Raw genomic sequence first — 21,450 nt, 5'->3', positions numbered from 1 at the left:
TGATACCAAGTGCCTGCAATACATTTGAATTACTGATGATGGGAGATATTTTGTACTCCTGCCTCGTGGTAAAGGATTGTACACAATTAATAGAGGCATAACAGTGAAATTATTTGCTCCGTTAAAGTGCTTTGTGTCCTGAAATGTTCAAATAAACAGAAGTTTAAACTCATGTTGCTATGCCAAATGATATTACACAGTAAAAGCCTCTGTGGTGATGATGCTGTGACGAATATACAACCTCTAAGATACTATATACTGTTTGGATATTTGTGGGACATGTGAAATACATTTAAAATTACAGGTTAGGGGTGGGACAAAATATCGATAAGGCAATATATCGTCGTACTGACTCGTGCAATACAATTATGAACAGGCTGCTCTAATGCTCTAACAGATTTCCCCTGCGGTTTTGACTCACCGCTACTTCATGACTCCTTGTGGTGGCGCTTATGACATGAATGAACGTGAACAGAAATGAATTGGCCAAAGAAGACGGTAATCAGATATAGTGATGTATTATTATATGATTGTCTTGCAATATATCAATTATAGCAGAATCGCTGTATCGTGATATTATCGTTATCGTGGCTTATATATCGCATAACATAACGCGTATCGTATCGTGAGTTAACCACCCCACTACAGATAAATATTTCCTCCCATAACATCTTGAAAATGAAAAAGTAATTAAGAGGAAGTGCTTGGGACGCATTGCGGTTTAATTAAACATGTCAGGGCTTTACGGTAACAGGTGCACCGCTCGCTGGTTTCCCTGTGCTGAGGAACAGAAAGAGTGCAACACACCCTGCGGGCTCCTTATATCTCTGTCAACCCTCAACACACATTCCTCCATGACAAACCCAGCATTCGATCAGATGGACAGATTGAGAAAGAGATGGAGAGATATGTATGCTGTGTAGGAGTTGATGAGAAGGATCAACAAAAGAATTGGCTCGTATTTGAATTAGTATCATCACCTTGCATGACTCGTTAGCTGCTCTTAATGAGTTTGATTGCAGGATCTTTGGGTTAACTTAGGTAAGAAAGTGCTCAAACATTCGTGAGAGAAAGGATGAGCAGGAAAAAGTAGGTGAAAGGAGGAATAAGAGGGACACCGGAAAAAGACAAAGATAGTGGGAGAAAGGTGATGAGAGAGCCCCTTCTCAGCAGCAGTCGTGCATAGAGCCAGCGCTGATGTCTGTTTGTTAGTCACCATGCATGGCTGCATGCTCACACGCACAGTCGCACACACAATAGACCAAAGCAGCGGGACACTGGGGACCTGGTTTCTTCCTCCATGGGTCAGTTTCAAGGCATGAAAGGCAGCCGTTTGAACATCTTGTGACATCCTTCCACCCTCCGTTTCAAAGCAGGTCTCTGTGGGATCAATCACGTTTTTACGCAATAAAGACATGAAAGAACACTGAGGATACGAGTGATTGAACTTTTTTAAGGCTGGGGTTTTCATTTGATTATATACAGGTATATTAGCAAAGTAGGGAAAATCTTTGGACACCTAACTTCCTCATGTTCCTGCATATGTGTTGCTATAGATATAGGCTATCCATTACATTTTTTGAAATGTCATAAAGTCAGATTTTAGGAAACCATGACCTCACATTTAATTTCTGCAGGCCTTGAATCACAAATTTGCAGCTTCATAACCTCCTCCTAATTTTCTGTGAGGGGAAAAAAATAGTTTTAGTTGTAATTATAGAAAAAGTACTTCCCTCGGTGACAGAATTTGTTCATTACTTCCCATTAAATTTTGATGTTTTATAATTTGAAACCTTAGTGTTTAATTGTATTTTCTCTGGTAGATTTTTCTCTCTGATGTTTTATGTGTTCAAATGTGCTCCAGCTAAAAGACTTTGAATGTCAAACTCGGGATTCATCTAAGTAAATTAAATGGAAGTGGACCGATTAACTCTAATTTTTAGAAAGTAAAAAAAAAATTGGATTACACCTTAAATTAAAATGATTATTTTAAAGCTCCTGTGGGGAACTTTCAGTTTGTGTTGATTTTGGCGCCCCCTGTGGACAAAGCCGTACCTCTTATCTCTTTGCTGACTTTGTCCTGTACATGCTGAAGTGGTGGTTTAAACGTAAACATAAAATCTCATCCTGCTTTCTTTAACAGTCATATGTATCACTCACTTTATATGTTTGCCCTGGAAAATGTTAACAAAGGCAGCGTGCAGTTAATCGCTCCGTCTGACACCTACTCCCCTCGCCAGCAGTTTCAGGCATTAACAATAACTATGTAGGAATAATCAATCTTGTCGCTGATGGTCTGGTTTGCTTTTGTAGCTCAATTAGAGTCCTCAGAATCAATTTCAGTCTGTTTCATATCCAGTGAAAAACTCCTCACAGGAGCTTTAAGTATATCGTTTTGTCATCACATTTTCAATTTTACTTTCATTTCTTACTTTCATCCTGGGAACAAATAGCCTGTTAACACAACTCCAGGAACTTGGATTTGCTTACTTAACTATTATGATGTAAGCACTGGCTGATTATACTTCAGTGCTCATATGCGCAGTTCATTTTTTCCCAGAATTCAGTGAAATTTCCTTTAGAGGAAGCATTGACCAGGATCATCCAGAGCAGGGGTGCCCAATCCTGCTCCTGGAGAGCTACCTTCTTGCACGTTTTAGGTTTCTCCGTGCTCCACACCTGATTGGAATGTTTTGCTCATTATCAATCCCCTGAGAAGCTTCAGTTGATAACGAGCAGATCATTCAAATCAGCTGTGTTCAAGTACAGAGAAACCTAAAACATGCAGAAAGGTAGCTCTCCAGGAGCAGGATTGGGCACCCCTGATCCAGAGTGATCATCCAGGGCCTTGTGGGATTTTTTCCTGTGCTTGATGTGCAGAGACAGAAACAGAGAGTTCATCATATTGATGTGTTAATTTGACCGTGTTAATGAGGGACAGATAGAGAAGAGATAGAGAAAAAACCTAAGACAGGGTGAGAGAGAAAACTACAGGTGAGAGGAGCTCTTCGCACCTTCAACGAGCTGATGAGAAGCGAAGCTGAGGCTGGTTGATCCCTGTCCATCTTAAATCCATCATCACTTCCTTCCTTTTCTTTTATATGGTTTTACATTATGTCTGAAGGAGATATTGGGTGTATAAACTGGGGTATTGGGGCACGAAAACAAACAGAATTTAGGAGACGAGAATGCAGCTTTATTGTAATTATTTTTAATAGTTACGATGCTCTTTAAAGACATATACTTTACCATGAAGGTGTGCCGTAAAAGTCGTCCTTTCTCTTTCTCTTCTGACTCCATGCCAACTTTCCCCTGGGCATGTGTGTGTGTGTGTGTGTACGACTCCATGAGGGTGTGTGTGAGTGTGTGGGCAGTCTGCACAGCACGCACCCTTGTGTGTTACCACGCCAGATCCCCTCAGGTGTCAGCCGCAAGACACGCACACACACACACACACAAATGAACAAATAAACAGCCACATATAATTATACACACACACACTGTATTCTGTGCGTGTGTGTAAGTGTACACAGGTGAGTGGGCGGAAGATGATATCCCTGACTGACATGAAGACCTTACAAGCCTCAATGCTTTAAGATTCCTGGTAGCACGAATTGTGAACTTTGGCTTTACTTGTTAGAAAGTGTATGTGTGTGTGTGTGTGCGTGTGTGTGTGTGTGCGCGTGTTTTACTTGAAGTCATTGTTAAAGTTAACATTTCATCCTTTGCGTTGTAAAAGTTGTCTCCATACATAACAGGCTTGGGTCTGATTTCTTAATTATATAAGTCTGTCATTAAAATTGACAATATGTATTCTACTATTTTATTAATAGTAATAAAAGTATGGTTATTTTTTAAAAGCAAATAAACATAAGACATTTTCTGTGCAACCAAAACACCCAACACCAGATAGTAGATCCAGAATCCAGCTGCAACATTAAATTGCTTCTCTCATACTGCAAACTTGCATCTATAATAACAGCCTATATAAATCATATAAACCTCTCAAATAAAGCCTCTACGAATTAATCCGTACTTTTACTTAAGTATAATTTTGCACGTGATTGTTGTACTTTTAATTGTGGTATTGGATACGAGTACTTTTTTCAACATTAATACAGTTAAAAAGGTTTTAATTGTACTTGGTAATGATAGCATTAAAACTTTACTTATATATTAAGTATGTTTGGTTTTCTCAGTTACACCGTGTTTCCATATGTATGCAAAGCATACTTCAAATACTTCTGTTATATTTTTTTTTATCTTATTCTATTTAAGTCTTTTACTTTTTATTCTAGTTCTGTGTTAACTGTTCTGCACCAAAATCCCTAAAACAAATTCTGCGTATGTGTAAACCTACTTTGCAATAAACCCCGATTCTGATATAATTTAAAAGCTTTACAATGCACTTAAGAAGTGGCTGCATGATTGTAAGTTTAAATATTAAAAAGTCTTAAAAACTCTAATTTGGTTTAAAAACATTAATTTTCCAAAAGCTTCTAAACCTCAAAGTTTTTTGTTACCACCAAACTTTAGTATCCATTTTTCCATCTTTGATCCCTGCAAAATATAGAAACCAAAACCTATGTATGACATGGAAAAAACCAGGGGGAGTGAAAAATGATACTGACAATCTATTAACATGTTAAAGCTAAGTTCCAGGTGTATTCTTGCTTTCTCAGAATCATTACCGAGCCTTTCACACCTCCGGGATCCCCAATCTCGCTCTTTTATCCAGACATGTTAATGAGATTCGGAACACTCCTGCCTTGGATTGTCTTGCAAAGTGCTCTCTTGGCTGCACACGCTCATACACATGCAAGTCAGTTTCTCTCCAGCCCGGGAAGAGTTAATGATCCTACACCTGTCCTATCAGACACCTGTTTCAGTCCTCTCAGCCAATCAGAGCAGAGAGGGAATACTTGGCTCACATGAAATAAATCTGGGCCGCGTTCAGAGGGAATCACAACACTTGACTCATCCGTGTGTCACTACTCCTCTCTGCTAGACTGATAGACTCACTGACACAGAGGGAGACACACATTTAAACAGCAAAGAGTTGAATTTAAAGGAACCTATCCCGGCTGACTTGGACTGGAGACATGACCAAAGAGACTGAGTAAGTTTTGTCAGGATATTTTATTCCTATTTCAGCCTAAAGTGTGTGTTTTAGGGGATTTTAATTATGTTTTTCTGTCGACAAAATGTGTTAGCCTTTGAGTAATCATATTGTTAGATTCCAGTCTGGGGGACAGAAACCCCCCTTCTTCCTATTTGCAATGAGACCCCCATGTGAAAGATCCCTGTTTTAAGAAAGGGGTGTTTTGCCAGGGAAATTGATATGGATAGTCTTAACACACACACACACACACACACACACACACACACACACACACACACACACACACAAACAGACACACATTAGGGTCGGTGGTTGTGGTGGGTCTGTTTCGGCTTGTGTTGTCACTAACCTAGGGGCCACAGAGCACAAAAGGAGCCCGGGAAATAAGAATCTCCTCTTGAGGTGTTGGACACAGACAGAGGGCAATGACAGCATGTAATGCATTGAATTACATAATGGCGTAACCCTAGACACGAGCCCCCCCTCTGCATCTGTGTAAAAACATCTGCACTCGGCTGGTTTTAGAGGGGAGAAACTAATGGAGTTGTGTGGGGGCATTTTTGCTGAGGCTGTTGGGTGTGAGAATGTGAGACAGGTGCATCTTAAGGCAGGTGTACGTGTCTACTAATGTTGCTGAAATAACAAGGAAACAGATAAAAAAGTAAAACTGCAGTCTGGCCTCAAAATAATAGTAAAAATGACTCAAATAAAAGTATTTCTAGTCATCCCGTTTGCCTTTTTGTAGTCAGCGAAATCAGCCTTGTTCTTCTTAGGCTTCGCTTCTGTTGTGGTAGTGAACACCTGTGGGCTTTCCTGCTGTCAGCACATTTAATTAGCTGTTTATACAGAGTAAACGGCAGCTTATTTGTTCATTAGCTACTTCAGACAAACTCCAAAGGGGACTTATCTTGGTGGGCAGGATATTTACAATCCAATGTCCCAGTGAGTCTTTCCAAACAAATCCAATCCTCAGAATCCCGGGCTTTTCTTCTTCATTACAGGTGACATGGAAAACCAGAGCTCACCTGAGTGCAATTGTGGGTTTCTATTTACTTGTCATCTCTTCTGAGACCTATGCAAATAGGAGAGTTTAAACAGGATTCAAGATGTGTGTATGTGTGGAGGAAGTGGTGGAGCGGGGTGTTGGTGGGTGGCCCTTTGGCTTTTTAAACCTTTTTCAACATCACTGCTTCGAGAGATGTTACTCAGCTCCGTGGTTTTGCAATCGAAACCCTTCACGCTAAGGGGCAAGTATGTGCAGTGCCTCGAGGCTCAGGTACCGCTGCTAAATTACAACTTAGACTCGCTCTGTCAAACCCTGTGTGTCAAACAAGACTTTAAGAAACTTGAGTACATCTATTTCCCTTTAGGACCAGTGGATTCTTCCACATTTTCAGCTTTTTTTGGTCTTTATTTGTCCTTCCAACCATCAACTTAATCAATCCCACTTTCTCTCTTTAGGACTCTGGGACTGATCTTTCAGAGTGAGAACTTCAACTTTAACCGTTTCACTAACCACATCATGGACTCCTGGTCCTACCTGGAGAGCCCTGTTCCCGAGCCGAACCATTCCAAACCCAGACTCCACCCAGGAGACGACTTGGCAGCCTTAACCATGCTTTACGAACAGTGCAAGGTAGATAATGTAGAATCAAGGACATCAAAAATTTACTCAACTTTACCCTCAAGATTAAGTCTAACTTTTGCACTCTGATCACTATTTATGACTTTTTTTGCAGAACCAGAAAGAGCAGAAGATTGCAGGCTGCAACCGTGCAGGAAACATCTACAAAACATCAGAGAGGTAAGACACATAATCCAGCTGTTCACCCTACACCCAAATGTATTGTAGAGAGTGTTAATACAGAAAGAGAAAGGCAGGGCTTTGGGGGGCCATAAACAGGTGAGAGGGTAATCCCCAAGTCAAACATAGTCCGAGGGATTATTGTCCACCTCTTCAGTCCTTCCATCCATCTATCCTCTCTCCATCAATATCTCTGCCTTGCTTCGAGAGTTTCCCAACAAGCGAACAGACTGTTGTTTTTCCCCCAGCGCTTTCCATTACTGCTTCTTGTTGCCTGTGGAGAAATGGCCATTGTTGAGGCGCAGTGTTGTCCCCTCAAACATCTCAAGCAGAGAAACTCAAACACAGAGAAGAAAGAAAGCTGGATTAGGGTACAAATAGTTCCCGCCCAGGCTCAAACCGTGTCTTTCTTCAAATTCACCTTGCAGTAGCTACATGTGCTGAGAGAGTTTAGACTGGTGTTTGTTTGCAGAGGCTTCTGTAATGTTCAAGACAAACTACAGTTGAGGTTGTTGGTCTCCTTGCTCTCTTTGTACCTGGGTGTAGTATTACTGAGTCATGCTGATCACACAAAAGTTGCTTTCCTGGTGTAATTAATTAAGCTTTCTCTTCCACGCCTTCCTTTTTTCCCACCACGCCAGGACTCCAACACATGCCAATGACTTTGTTTCATTGGAGGCGTCCGCCAACGTCATGAAGATCCTTTCTGAGAATGTTCCCTCAAACCATGCCCAAGAGGTTCTGGGATCAAAGCAGAATGCCTCCCTGCCCATTCCCACCACATCCGACACCTACGCCACCCTGACTAGCGTGGTAGCAGACACTTACGACAAGCAGGAGCTCAACATCATCTTTGACTCCCTGCTTCAGAAGTGGCCAGAAAGTGGGGCTTTCCCGGATCCCAGCACTGAGGTATGTTTAGGGTCTTAATCTGAAAGCCCAGCCTTGCTTCCCTTGCAGCACTTCTGTTTTGCAATTCCCTCTTTGTGTTATTAACAAATGTCCTCATGTTTTTTTTGTCGATCTCAGACTCTTCCATACAGCGAACACTTCCCTGAGGAACAGTCCAGCCCAGTCTACTCAGGGTCCTACACCGGCTCCCCACCAGAGAGATTCGGGAGTGAGTTCCAGTTTTCTCTGGGAGCTCCCCTTGCTTCTCTTTACAAGTCCAGCGAGCTGCCCATGGTTTATCTGAACAAGGGCCAGTTCTACCCCATCACTCTGCAGGGAGTGGACAGCAGTGCCTGCCTCACTGCCACCAAAGTCAAGGTGAGTCATCGCCAGGAAAGCAAGGAACATTTATGTATTAGACAGGACTCACCAGAGCTCTTGTTTTCTTCTTTCTAAGTGTAGGTTATGTAAAAACAATTGACGACTTTTGTTCTCGGTGGCATCCTTCCCTTCAGGCTGTTTTCACCAGATGAATACGTAAATTCTTTGCGTGCCACCAAGCCAACCCTTCCCAAAAATCTGTCCCTCCCTTGGAGCCAGCTCCTCAGTGACTAATTCCCTGCTGACACCCTGCACACTAGGCTGCTAAAATTAAAATTACAGAGTCCTGCCCTTTTTAATGTATTCCTACGCATGGTGCAATGAGGCCAGAGTGCAGTTTGTCTGAGGACTGGAAAAAAACGAGGAGTGAACAAGGAGGGGGGAAGGTGTGGTGTGTGGTTTTAAAACATTGGTGACAACCCTTTTCTTAGTCAAGTGAATCTGAGGATAAGACCATACACAAACACACACCCGCTCACCGCAAATAACTGATGACAATATGAATAGAAAAGGGGGATTTAGGGTGATAAATGGAACATGGTGGCTTTTAAAGAAGAAGAGTTTGGTCATTCTCAGAAACGTAGGCAGGTGAAAGAAGAGCACTCAGCTTGACAAATGTACCTAATTCTCTGCTTTTCTGTCACCCTTCTTTCTCCGAAACAGACGGTGGTGATGGCTGTGTTCGAGAATGACAAGAGCCCAGAAATGCAGCTCCGCTTTTGGAATCACTGGCATGCACGCCAGCCGACCGCCAAGCAGAGGGTCATTGACATCGGTATGTTGTACACCTACACGCAGACGATATCACTAAGGACATAAAAGTGAAAATGTCCCCAGTTTTCTGAAGCATTTCAAAGTCTTTTCATCTGGAAAAAATATTGAAAATGTTATTTTTTCTTTCACAGCGGACTACAAAGAAGTGTTCAGCGGCATTAGCAACGTAGAAGAGGTGGCCTTCAACGCTCTCTCCTTTGTGTGGAACCCCAACGAGGAGGCCAAGGTAAACACACAAATCATGCCTGCACATCATTATCAAAGAAGACAGCGCTGACATTTTTATATAACTCAGCTCTTTGAGGCCAGATAGAAGCAGCACAACAGGTGGAAGTTTTAGAAGGAAGGATAGGAAAGGTAGAGAAGGGAGGTGGGGAGGGAAGGAGTGGCAGAGGAGGGAGGGGAGGAATCCCAGAAATGTGTTTGGCCCCGAGGCTCCTGTCACCACAGCGGGCGAGCGCCACGACAGCTAATTCGAGCTTCTCTGTGGCCCAAAGGCGCTGGGGTGGGGCCACCAAACCTGCTGCAGGTGGAGAGAAACAGGAAGAATTAGCAGCAGAAAATGAGGGAGAAGCAAACTAAGCTCACTTTAAAATCAAGTGGTCATGTTGTGGACAGTTTCTTCCTTTGTTTTGTCCCTCACCCGTCATTACGTCTTTACTGAGACTTGTGTACAAAAACCTGTCCGTAGACATTACAATCAATTTGGTTGTCTGATCCCACAGGTGTACATTGGCATCAACTCCCTGAGCACAGACTTCTCCTCTCAGAAGGGGGTCAAAGGCCTGCCTCTCAACATCCAGATTGACACTTACGACTTCAGCTCGGGAACAAACCGGCTCATACACAGAGCTGCCTGCCAGGTCAAGATTTTCTGCGATAAGGTACGTCATCATTTCACTTCATTTCCTTTTCTTACACACAAACAGGAAAAAAACATCAGGCATTTTAGGAGCTGTATTGTAATCATGTGATTGTGTTTACTCAGGGTGCAGAGAGGAAGATGCGCGATGAGGAGAGGAAGAGGTCCAAAAGGAGGGGAAAGAATGATTCTAACAGTGAGTATCAAAGCCTCCGATACATCAAGTGCACAAACGCAGTGTTCAGAGAGTGTATTCTAACATTTGTCGACCTTTCGTTTCCAGCCAACAAGTCTTTAGTGAGCAGCTCCATGGGCACTGACAGCACCTTCTTCCAAACCTTGGACGACCACGCCACCCAGCCAGTTCTCTTCATCCCAGAAACACACCTCTCCAGCTTACAGCGCATGGTAGGTCCACCTTTGACTATACTTTGTTGTTGCTGGTAACACTCCCCTCCTCTCCTCTCCTGTGTTGAGTGAATCATGCTCCCAATCCCTTATCCCCGCAGGCGACAGGACAGGCACGAGACAGTCAGGGAAAAACTGTGGGAAAGTATGTGGTGGGAAAAGTGGGCTGGGAAAAAGAGGAGAGGCGGGGGGAGGGTGTCAGCGAAAGTGAGGGGAAAGATCAGATGAGCTAATTGGAGTCGAAACCAGGCACAGGTACAAGCCGCTGCAGCTACTGACACAGACATTGAGCTATGGGGGTTTGGACGAAAACACACACACACCTGTTGCACCTTACAGTATGCACCACCCTCATATTACCTGTGTCTTTCACTCACACACACTTGCAAAAACAGAGGTGAGGGTGCTGTTCAGACAGGCCACTTTTCCCACACTATGGAGTCTGAAGCGTCATGCGTGTTTCGAGGAAAAGCTTCAGCAGCTGCCCTGAAAGACCAACCTAATGACACAACACCACACAGTCAGAAAACGTCTTTGATTGGCCGGTACGATAAAGCAGAGATTGGTCCTATCTGTATCCCTCCATCAGCGTCTGTGCTTGCGTTGGTCTGAGGTTATGGGAAATGCAGTCTTAAAGTGATAACATTCCTTTTTAAAGGTATCACCTTCAGACAATGGCGTGAAGGGGGGCATTAAGCAACGCTTTTATCAGCTGAGTTGTGTCTCATCAGATCTCTAATCAGGTCTCCTCTCTGTTTCTCTCTTTGTCTCTCTAGGCCGCTCCCATGGAAGAAGTCGACAGGTAAGCAATGATAAGGCTACATTAACAGCTGTCCAACACAGCAGGATGTTTTCCAAGTTAAAAAAACGGTGGATTTTTTGTCTAATGTGAATGTCTCTTCTGTTTTTAAAGGAGTTCAATGAAGAGAATGTATCAAAACAGAGACCAGACCAGCTCTCCACCCAGCAAGCTAGCCCGCAGAGAAGACTCACATAGAGGTACATTAAAAAGTCTAACGCAAAGATGAGCAATTAGCCAATTAGCTTTGCTCGTCTTTTATGCTAAATGTTTCATTTCTTCCAATAGTTCTGCTCTACGTGAGGACAGCTGCTGAAGAGGTGTTCGACGCGCTCATGCTAAACACGCCAACGCTGTCGGGCCTACGGGAAGCTGTAAGTAACTCGACTTCAAACACATTCACAAATACATTCCTGAATTATCTGACCTGATTTCCCTTCCCCCTGTCTTTGTTGTTGCCTTTCAACAAACACACAACCATACGTCATGCTTGCATAGCATTGTCTTTACCGTACGCTATATCTCAGGCATATCATCTGTCTGTCAGCGGGAGCTCACGCTAACTGTCACCTCGTCTTCTGTCCTCCCTCAGGTTTCAGAAAAGTACGGTATGCAAAAAGACACCATTGGGAAAATCTACAAAAAATGCAAGAGAGGGTGAGTATCTTGTTTTTTGGTCTAATGCAATGCTTTCAGACAACCGGCTTTAAACAAGTTGGATTAAAAGAATACATTTCAGACAGATGATGCGCATAAATCAGGGCTTAGTTTGTCGTTTTAATCTCGTCCTTCTTTAAGGAAGCTCAGGTTGACAGACTGGGTGGGTAGGTTAGTTGGCTCGGCCTGCTGGAATGTGTTAATTGCAGTTCTTTCCAAAGAAAGACGGGTGACTGAAAGAGAATGATTTCAGAAGTCCAGCATATGAGTCATGGCTGATTGTTGTACTATTTTTTTACCTTCATCTCATCGGACGATCAGGAAGTTTTCCATTGTTGAAAGAGAGATCTTGCTTGATAGAGTTTGGAACACTTAAGTCACCGGTGCACTTCAGAGAAAAGGGACATTGTTTCATTTCCTCCAAAAGATATCAAGAAGCTCGCAGATACCTATTTTTAAAGAAGCTACATGCTAGTTAATAAAAAAAACGTCCACATCTGGTTAGCCAAACTACCAAATATCTAACCCTAAAAACCCACAATGCATCAACTATACCCTGCACAGTCTGAGTGTTTTCCTGTAAAATAACCGAGGAGATCAGAGGACAAATGTTAATAACACCTCATGACAGACACTGAAACACCTTTGGGTTATTTTTCCTCGCTACGTGCTTACAGCTATCACTTCAGAGGGGGAGCAGCTAGGCTAACAGGTTAGGTTACATTCCCCCCACGGTTTCCTCCCTCCTCTTTACCTCTTGTCTTCAATCAGCCTTGTCCCTGCAGGCAGAATGCATAAGCCCGGTGGTTAGTTCAGTCATTAAAGCCTTTAAGACTTACAGGTTAGTGTGAGTGTAGGGGAGGAGGAAGGGGATGACCTGATTTACTACCGACACTGATGCAAGAGATATAGCCTGCCGCCCTTGTGTTTTTTAGCCTGAGACGCTTCCTCCAAACAAATGACGTGCCGCCCAAATTACAAACCTGGTGACCTGTTGCTTATGTGACGACTGAGTGGAAAGTAGAGCATACGTCCTCTTCTTCGTCTTTGCACCACTGACATATTTTTTTGCACTTTTTTCCCTTCAGGATTTACGTCAACATGGACGACAACATCATCGAACACTACACCAACCAGTCGGCCTTCCTCATCGAGATGTCCGAGGCCGACGTCGGGGGGCAGTTCCAGATCACTCTCATTGAAGTATGAAAACCAGCATCCAGTCAGCCGCAAGCTCCACTGAAGGATGTAAAAAAAACTAAATCACAGCTGCCAGTTTAAACCATCTCTTAAAAAAAAGCACTGCCCAATTAAAGACAATGTGAGCTGTGACTGCCAAAACCAGCAAGAGAACTGGACTGAAGAGACCTCTCCAGTTTCAAGCTCAACCTCAAAGCCCGTCTCCACTGTGTAAATACCACCCCAGTCGCCCCAGTTCTTATGATGTTATTTGAATCTAATATTCTAACGTAAGAGCAATTATGATGAACAGCCTGTATATATTATGTAAATAGATTTTAATATGACTGTTTTATGAACTAGCCACGTGCATGTCGCAATCCATTTTCCATGAATTATGTATTTCAATATTTTTTTTACACACAGCTGTACACTGTGTTTTCAGCATTTTTTAAGAGGTCGCTATTCTCGCTGCTTTCAATGTACTCGTCATTTCTTCTACAAAACTCACCCACAACCTGCTCCTAATGTTTTTTTTTACTGCCACAAGTGTGCTCCTGTAGGTTCCTGTTAGTTTCACGACTACTATTGCCCCCGGCGCTGGGTTGAATTCAGAACCGCAAGTCAGACATTTCCACCGAACAAACCACACAAGAGCTAGTATTGGCCGTCATTTAGCCCAAACTGTGGACATTTCCTGCCTGTATAGTGTAACCACAGACCGACCCCTCCCCCAAACCCTGCACGAGGACTTTCATAGTATGCATGTGTATGTATGTGTGAGTGTGAGTGTGTAAAAGGTTGCAGGATTTTTTTCCCCCCTATATGCATCATTTCAAAACGAACATGTATCCTTGTAATATTTCATTATTATACCATGGCAATTCTGGTTGTATTAGCATATCTTGCCTCTTTTTTTAAAGAAAATAAAGAAAATGCATAATGATGTTTTGCTGCTGTCTCTTATTTATTTATGGTTCTCACAGATGGGATTGAAAGCCAGGCATTCAGAGCTCAGCTGAAAGCAAACAAGATAAATATGAGAGATGCATCCTGTGCGTGTCTGCGAGCGTGTGCTCAATTACAATTAGTCTTTTGAGATGAAGTGCATATTGGAAAACGCTGATTCTCCTGCAGAGGAAACAAAGGCATGAATCCAATCTGCATGCACAAGGTTTGACTTTGTTTTCTTTAGATGCTATTTTGCTAAGTGTTTACGTCTTGGCATATACAGAGAAATCCTTTCCCTACTTGGTGGCGCTGACGGGGAAAAAGCAGTCCGAGATACAACACAGACATCCTTCAGCGAGTCAAAGAAAGAGGCACACACACGCACAGAGAAGGCAGCAAGGCGCGCAGGCAAAAAAAAGGGACAGACACAAGGACAAACAAAGACATGAAGACGGAGAAAATTAGCCGGGGGAGACAGGTGGCGAGGCGGCTGAAGCACTGATAAACGAGCAGGAAGAGAGAGAGGGAGAATAATGAAGAGGTGGTTGCACCATCTGCTGCCCGAGAGAGAGAAACGTGTTATCCGTTCAGACGAGAGCTGGGGAGGCAGCCAGCGATCTGCAGTGAGATACACACGTCCCCTGCTGAATGGTAAGTGACTACATTGGCCGCCTGTGTGTGTGTGTGTGTGCGTTTACATACGTGCAGGATATAAGCCTGTTTGGATTATTAATAACCTTCAGTATGTTCATTATTTTCAATTCATAAACCGGCCTGCTCAGTGTTGTGTCTCTCTCCGCTGATGTTTCCACACATTTTCTCCTGACACTCTGCATCAAAACAAATCGGGGGAAGTCAGTGCATTTAAATCACTGCAGCATCTTTTGGTGTTATTACTGTTTGAGGATGTACAAAATCTGATTTAGCCTTCTGTTTTTATTAATTATTATTATTAAAATTGAAGTGTTTAGAGTAAAAATGAGTAAGATTTTATACTGCATGACCTTATTATTTCTCTCCGTACGCAGAGAAGTGTGTGATGTCTCATCTCTCCTTCCCGTAATGTCAATCAAGTCAAAATATTCCAGTAGCAGAACAGGAAATACAGGGACATTTCTATTTGTAATGTTGGCATTTGATTTAAGACACAGGTGACAATAAATGACAGGTGTGACAACACCTTTAGCTCACTTGGATCTTAAACAACAATCTGGCATGCCATCTCCTGGCAAACACCATTTTTATTCTTGTATAATCGGACATATTTCTTCAGCCTAATGCTTGTCTGTTTTTAGAATGGCATTGATTGTCTGATTCCCATCACTCTCACTAATCTGATTGGTCCGTCCCTTTAAGCTAAATGTCATCAACCCTGCAGTGACATTTGCAGAAGTGAAATATCTCACTATTAACTGTAGGCTGAACATCCTCTCCAAAGTGCTGCAAAATAAATACAAGCTGAGATTTGTTTGGTCTAGGCGCGGCGTTCTGAGTGAGACGTTAAGGGGATGTTCGGGGGACGTTCCCATTAGGTACCCCCGGATAACGTTCTCATCTGGTCAATCAAAAACATATTGAGGACAAAAGAATTAAGATAAATGAAATTGGAAAATGTTTGTGGCAATTTTTAGAGCCTAATAATTAGTTTTAGACATTTTTAAATGACCTGCAGACACCCTGACACGGCTTCTCATATTACTTAATTTTTTAAAATAGGTTTCCAACAGTTCAGTGCATGATCAAGTTGGAACATTCAACCCAATCACTGAAACCATTTGAACAAAAACAAATCTTTAACACTACTATTATTGGCACAACTACAAGGACACATAAAAATCTACAACTTTTATGTTTTAAGGTTTGTTTTATTTATGATGACATAATAGGCTGCATTTTCTAATATATGCAGTGGAGTTACACTCACCAGTTGGTTAAGATAGCCCATGTTTGTTTAGCCACTTAGAACTGAATTTTCATTTTCATGTTAAAAGTGCATGAATCTACTGTGTTACTGTTCAGTGCTGTCAAAACAGAAGTTCGAACTATTCGAATATCTATTTTTTGTGCAACATGTCCACAAGAGGGCGTACCGATACAACGAGAGACAAACTTACTTAGACACACTATGTATTTAAACATAAAAATGCCTTCCAACACCTTACTAAATAAACAAATAAAATAAATAGGTTACGGTAAAACGGACAATCAGCGCTCTGAGCGAGCTGTGCTGTGACAGGTATATTTATTTTAACAAAAACATGACTTATATATCAACATACCTGTTTGCTGTCTGTTGTGCTGGGGGTGAGAATCTCTCTGAATTCTCCGCCATTATCACCACACGCCACACGGTTGTTGTAACAGCTCATTGCAGCTAGACTAAAGTTAATTATTAACGTATCATAGTATAAAGTGACGTTGTGATGCATTCAAAAATGCTCCGTAACCACGAGAGTGCGCTAGGCCCTACGAGAACACGCGAGAGTACGCGAGAATACTCGAGAGCTCGCGAGACAGCTGCGGTAGTGCTTATTTAACATTAATATTATATTCACATCGGTTTTTAAATTACAATTCAATTAAATATTTGGATTTAGAATTTTCGTTGACACCCCTACTACTGTTATTGCAATTTAGCAACCCACAGGCAATGCTTAATGCTTTATGGGTTAAAGGTAATGAAAATGTTATTAATTTAAGAAACTTTGGATATACCTGAGAGAGATATTTCTATTCCTTGAATTTAGTAAATCTAACGTGCTTTTACTTTAGAGCAGTCTTTATTTCTAATTTATTGCAAGTGGTAATTAAAATCTGAGGCTTATATTAGGTTTGAATGAAAAGATAATAAATATAATTTAACTAAAAAAGTGTAATATTTGTCTCATAGTTAAAGAAGTCGCTCCTGTGTGTTTGTGGGGCAGAGATAACACTGCTTGTAGCAGCGTGTGTGTGTTTGTCTTCATGAGTCACACTCATCTTCAATTTGTCCTGTCTGCGTCCCGGAGGACATTCTTTCCTTCCTCCTCGGGGCCGAGACACCCTCGATGGACCCACTCTGCATTCAGACAGCCCGACATAATGACTAACCACACTGAATTCTTCCAAGGTCATAGCCGGCCATCAATCGTCAGACCTCCAGAAAACACAAACAACACGCAAACACTCCTTTACACACACACACGCACGCACGCACAGCTGAACTCCTGTACACCAACATTCATGCACACAAGACCAACTTAGAGTACTTCATATACAGTCTAACTAGGTGTTGTGATAAAAAAAGCCACACACACACACACACACACACACACACACACACACAAACAGACACACACACACACGCTGTCACATTGAGACTGGCCAAGTAATAGTATCCTAGCAACAGAGACAGACATCGACCACTCCGTCTTTTTCCTGTCCAGCGCTGGAGCGGCGAAGGCAAACTGCCTTCTGCTTTCAGCGGCTGCTGGAGTCTCTGCTTCTCTTCACACCTTGGCTGTTTGTCTCATCTCCGTATCTCTCTGCCATCTCTCTCTGCATCACTTCGACCTGATGTGCACCGTACTGCGCTATCTGAATTAATATTTCTCTTTCATCCAGAGTCAGAATGAAGAGTCTGCTGCTACAGGAGAGGAGAGTTTCGATCAAGAGGTAATTGCTGATCTTTTATCGATTGTGCTTAACTTATATCATCTTGACCGTATTTCTTAGTTTATGTCTAAAGAAAATATCCAAAATGTTTTTTTCCCCTTTACAGACACAGATCAGCAGCGTCCGGAGACATTTTTGACTGGATTTTTATCTTTGTGAAAACGAGGAATCAAAAGAAAAGATTGAGTTGTCTTATCCTTTCAGAATAAATCAGTGCTGTTCTGAAGGGTCCCACGGTACCGACATATGCTAATAACGAGCTGCATCCCTGTGCAGAGGAGAAGCAGCCACCACATTTCTCTTTCGGAAAGCACACTGAGGACAGGTACTGGGCAGCTGGTGTGTTTTCTTCCTACGGAAAACCTAGTTAAAAACCGAGTTAAAGATTCACAGTTGCACCACCGATAATGCACACTCCAGCCTCCATGGTGATGGGGATCGTCTTTGCCCCTCTCGGATTGGTCCTCGTCTTCACTGCCGCCATCACCCCTCAGTGGAGGGAGGGACAGGCACGTCTGGGAATGTCCGGGCCGGGATCACTGCTTCGGTTAGGGGTGAAAAATCAAGGGTCAATGGAGGCCCTGCTTCTCGTGCGCTCTGATGGACTCTGGGAGAGCTGCCTGCAGGTGGAGCACTCGGAGCTGAAGCAGTGCTGGCCTGTTGCAGGTCCGTATCAGAGAGACCCCAGAGTTCGCCTGACTCAAGGTTTGATCCTGACCTCCCTGTTCCTGTGCGGCACCGGAATTGTTCTGGCGTGTATCGGGGTCCGCTGTTGGACGGATATTCCTCTGAGAGGTGTTGCGGCTACAGGCGGCCTCCTGGTGGTGTTGGCCGGGCTGCTAAGCCTGACCGCTCTCGGTGTGTACACCCACAACCTCAGGATACTGGGAAAAGCGAATGAAGGGATCAATAACTCCAGGTTCCCACACCTTAGCCTGCATCCGGCCGGCTCGCTCTACTTCGGATGGCTGGGTTCATGTTTACAGGTGCTAGGAGGAAGCGCTCTGCTGTTCAGCTTCAAACGACCAAGATGTCCGACCTGCCCGTCCTGCCCGGAGCTCCCTGCCTGCCCTGAGTGTCGCTCATGTCCAGAGATAACAAACAAGCCAGACACGAATGTTTATGAAGTCAGCTGTTAGAGAAAAAAGACTCAAGACAACATGGGTGAAGAAAGTATTCTTAAATTCACTTCCAACTCATCAGCTAATAAACCTGCCAGCTAACGAAGTGAGGTAATTAACAAATGACAATTCCACTGCCTGATTAGTGGACTCTGTTATCAGGTGTGTACATGATGGATGTAATTGCCTCTCGACATGAAGAGAAGATCAATTGTAAGATGTACAAGTATGGATAAACATTCATTAAGATCATCGTCATTGAAAAGAGCTCAAGTTCCCGCTGCCTTCAACTGCAACATGTAGTGAAACATGACTGTAGTGTCTCTCTGTGCTGCCTTTCATACTGTAGCCATGCCTTTGTACTGTTAGCAAGCGACATGCCATGTTTTTAGTGTCCGAACAAAACTGTGAATGTAAATATTTGTGATACATTAAAAGAGCTATAGCTTAAATAATGTTAGGGCTTTTGAAAAACTATTTGACGAGCTGTTTGAGATTATGTTACCGCCATTGTTAAGTGTTGATCTCATCTATACTTAAGTTATTCTTTACTTGTTAATAATAGATAAGACATGGTTCTTTTGAATGGAAACAATATTTATTTCCCCCCAAGAAAACATATGCAACCTGCTTTTAATATTTACTTTATTCAGTTACCTTACGCAATGAAAAAGACCATTTTTATGTAGTGAAAATGATATTACTTAGTTGACGCCACTGAGAAGTAAAATAAGTGTTTGAGTAGGAGGATGTACAACAGGGTGTTGTTTGTTCTTTGTAAATGATTCATTGGTGTTAACTTGTTATATTGTGTTCATACCTTGTAATGAATTCTAAGTTTAATAAAACATTTCAACAATATATCACTGCGTCCTAGTCCGAGTTTTTCAATTCCCTACATTACTGTGTGTAACTTGTCCTTGTTCCTATACATACTGAGGTATTATGCGGCTTGTTCAAGTGTTGGTGTCATGGTTTCAGCAGAAACAAGAAGGTTGAGGACCCAGCACAGACTTAGATACATATTTAAATAAAACAAGATACAAAACAAGGCCAAAAACACAAAAAGCCAAGATGAAAATCCACACAGGAAATATGAGGCATGAAGATACTGGGTGGTCATGGACATAGACGCAAATGAACTGGCACAGAAGGGTAGGAACACAGAGACTAAATACACACAGGGTAATTGGGGACAGGTGAGACTAATTAATACAGGTGAACACAATCTGAAAGGCGAGAAACAGAACAAAGGAGGGAAGTAAACCAAGACATGACATACAAGGGGCAAGAACTACAAAATAAAACAGGAAACACTAGGAACCGAACTCAGGACTGACAAAACTACAAAGTAAAACAGGAATTTCTCTAAATGACAAGCACAACTAAACCAGACTAAACAAAGACAGGAACACAATATACAAACTAAACAATAAGAAATCATGACAACAAGAGACAAAGTGACCAAGGAAAACCGGAAATAATATCAAAACACCAAAATACAAAACAACAACATAACTAAGCTAGAATGACTTATGACAGTTGGACACTATAATTTAAATTCAGCACCAGGGAACTCTGTATAATGATTTGGGGGGGGGAGCAAACAAATATAACTGCAAAATCGACATTCAAAAATTGACATGCACTTTACTAAATGTGCAACACAAGTCAGTCGACATAACGGGACGACAGGTATAACGGCGCAGTCAAACGACACAACAGGACGACAGTTATAACGACGCAGTCAGACGACACAACGGGACAACGGGGATAACGACACAGTCAGTCGACACAACGGGACGACAGGTATAATGACACAGTCAAACAACAAATCAGGACGACAGGTATAAAAACGCAGTTAGACGACACAACGGGAGGACAGGTATAACGACAGTCAGTCGACACAACGGGACGACAGGTATAATGACACAGTCAAACAACACATCAGGAGGACAGGTATCACAACGCAGTGAGACGACACAACAGGAGGACAGGTATAATGACACAGTCAAACAACACATCGGGACAACAAGTATAATGACACAGTCAAACAACACATCAGGACGACAGGTATAACGACAGTCAGTCGACACGACGGGACGACAGGTATAATGACGCAGTCAGACGACACAACGGGAGGACAGGTTTAATGACGCAGTCAAACGACACCACGGGAGGACAGGTATAACAACGCAGTCAGACGACACAACGGGAGGCCAGGTATAACGACATAGTTAGTCAGCACAACAGGACGACAGGTATAATGGCAGTCAAACAACACATCAGGACGACAGGTATAACAACGCAGTCAGACGACACAACGGGAGGACAGGTATAACGACATAGTTAGTCGGCACAACAGGACGACAGGTATAACAGCGCAGTCAGAAAACACAACAGGACGACAGGTATAACAACACATTCAGTCGACACAACAGGACGAAATGTATAACGACACAGTCAGTCAACCGAACGGGACGACAGGTATAATGACACAGTCAAACAACACATCAGGACGACAGGCATAATAACGCAGTCAGACGACACAACGGGAGGACAGGTATAACGACATAGTTAGTCGGCACAACAGGACGACAGGTATAACGACACAGTCAGTTGACACAACGGGAGGACAGGTATAATGACGCAGTCAGGCGACACATCAGGACGACAGGTATAGTGACGCAGTCAGTCGACACAACAGGACGACAGGTATAACAACACAGTCAGTCGACACAACAGGACGACAGGTATAACGACGCAGTCAGACGACACAACGGGAGGACAGGTATAATGACGCAGTCAGACTACACAATGGGAGGACAGGTATAATGACGACAGGTA

General features: G+C 42.8%; 2 protein-coding genes across 2 annotated transcripts; both read left to right on the top strand.

The window, feature by feature from the left end:
• The first annotated feature begins 4,982 nt into the window (after positions 1-4,982).
• On the top strand, positions 4,983-13,781 carry grhl3 (grainyhead-like transcription factor 3). Its single transcript, XM_069662509.1, has 15 exons — positions 4,983-5,119; positions 6,584-6,758; positions 6,862-6,926; positions 7,568-7,838; positions 7,956-8,195; positions 8,862-8,973; positions 9,104-9,198; positions 9,698-9,856; positions 9,961-10,030; positions 10,118-10,242; positions 11,019-11,044; positions 11,156-11,241; positions 11,330-11,415; positions 11,634-11,698; positions 12,787-13,781. The coding sequence occupies exons 1-15, from the start codon at positions 5,103-5,105 to the stop codon at positions 12,905-12,907; spliced, it is 1,713 nt and encodes a 570-aa protein (XP_069518610.1). The 5' UTR covers positions 4,983-5,102; the 3' UTR covers positions 12,908-13,781.
• A 330-nt stretch (positions 13,782-14,111) lies between these two features.
• cldn23l (claudin 23-like) lies at positions 14,112-19,464 on the top strand. Its single transcript, XM_069662148.1, has 3 exons — positions 14,112-14,479; positions 17,432-17,482; positions 17,589-19,464. Exon 3 carries the CDS (start codon positions 17,890-17,892, stop codon positions 18,619-18,621), a length of 732 nt encoding a protein of 243 aa, XP_069518249.1. The 5' UTR covers positions 14,112-14,479; positions 17,432-17,482; positions 17,589-17,889; the 3' UTR covers positions 18,622-19,464.
• Positions 19,465-21,450: the final 1,986 nt, after the last annotated feature.

The sequence above is a fragment of the Semicossyphus pulcher genome, unplaced genomic scaffold (genome assembly GCF_022749685.1).
Source record: "Semicossyphus pulcher isolate SPU_LCO1_2020_fin unplaced genomic scaffold, fSemPul1.0.p SCAF_14, whole genome shotgun sequence".
In the NCBI taxonomy this organism is placed as follows: Eukaryota; Metazoa; Chordata; class Actinopteri; order Labriformes; family Labridae; genus Semicossyphus; species Semicossyphus pulcher.
This window is presented reverse-complemented; position numbering and strand designations above follow the sequence as displayed.

Excerpts from the sequence above, each read along its gene's own strand:
- grhl3 (XM_069662509.1), top strand. Across the intron at positions 9,199-9,697 it reads ACCCCAACGAGGAGGCCAAG|GTGTACATTGGCATCAACTC; the intron begins GTAAACACACAA and ends CTGATCCCACAG. Across the intron at positions 11,045-11,155 it reads CCCATGGAAGAAGTCGACAG|GAGTTCAATGAAGAGAATGT; the intron begins GTAAGCAATGAT and ends CTGTTTTTAAAG.
- cldn23l (XM_069662148.1), top strand. The coding sequence starts at position 17,890 with ATGCACACTCCAGCCTCCATGGTGATGGGGATCGTCTTTGCCCCTCTC.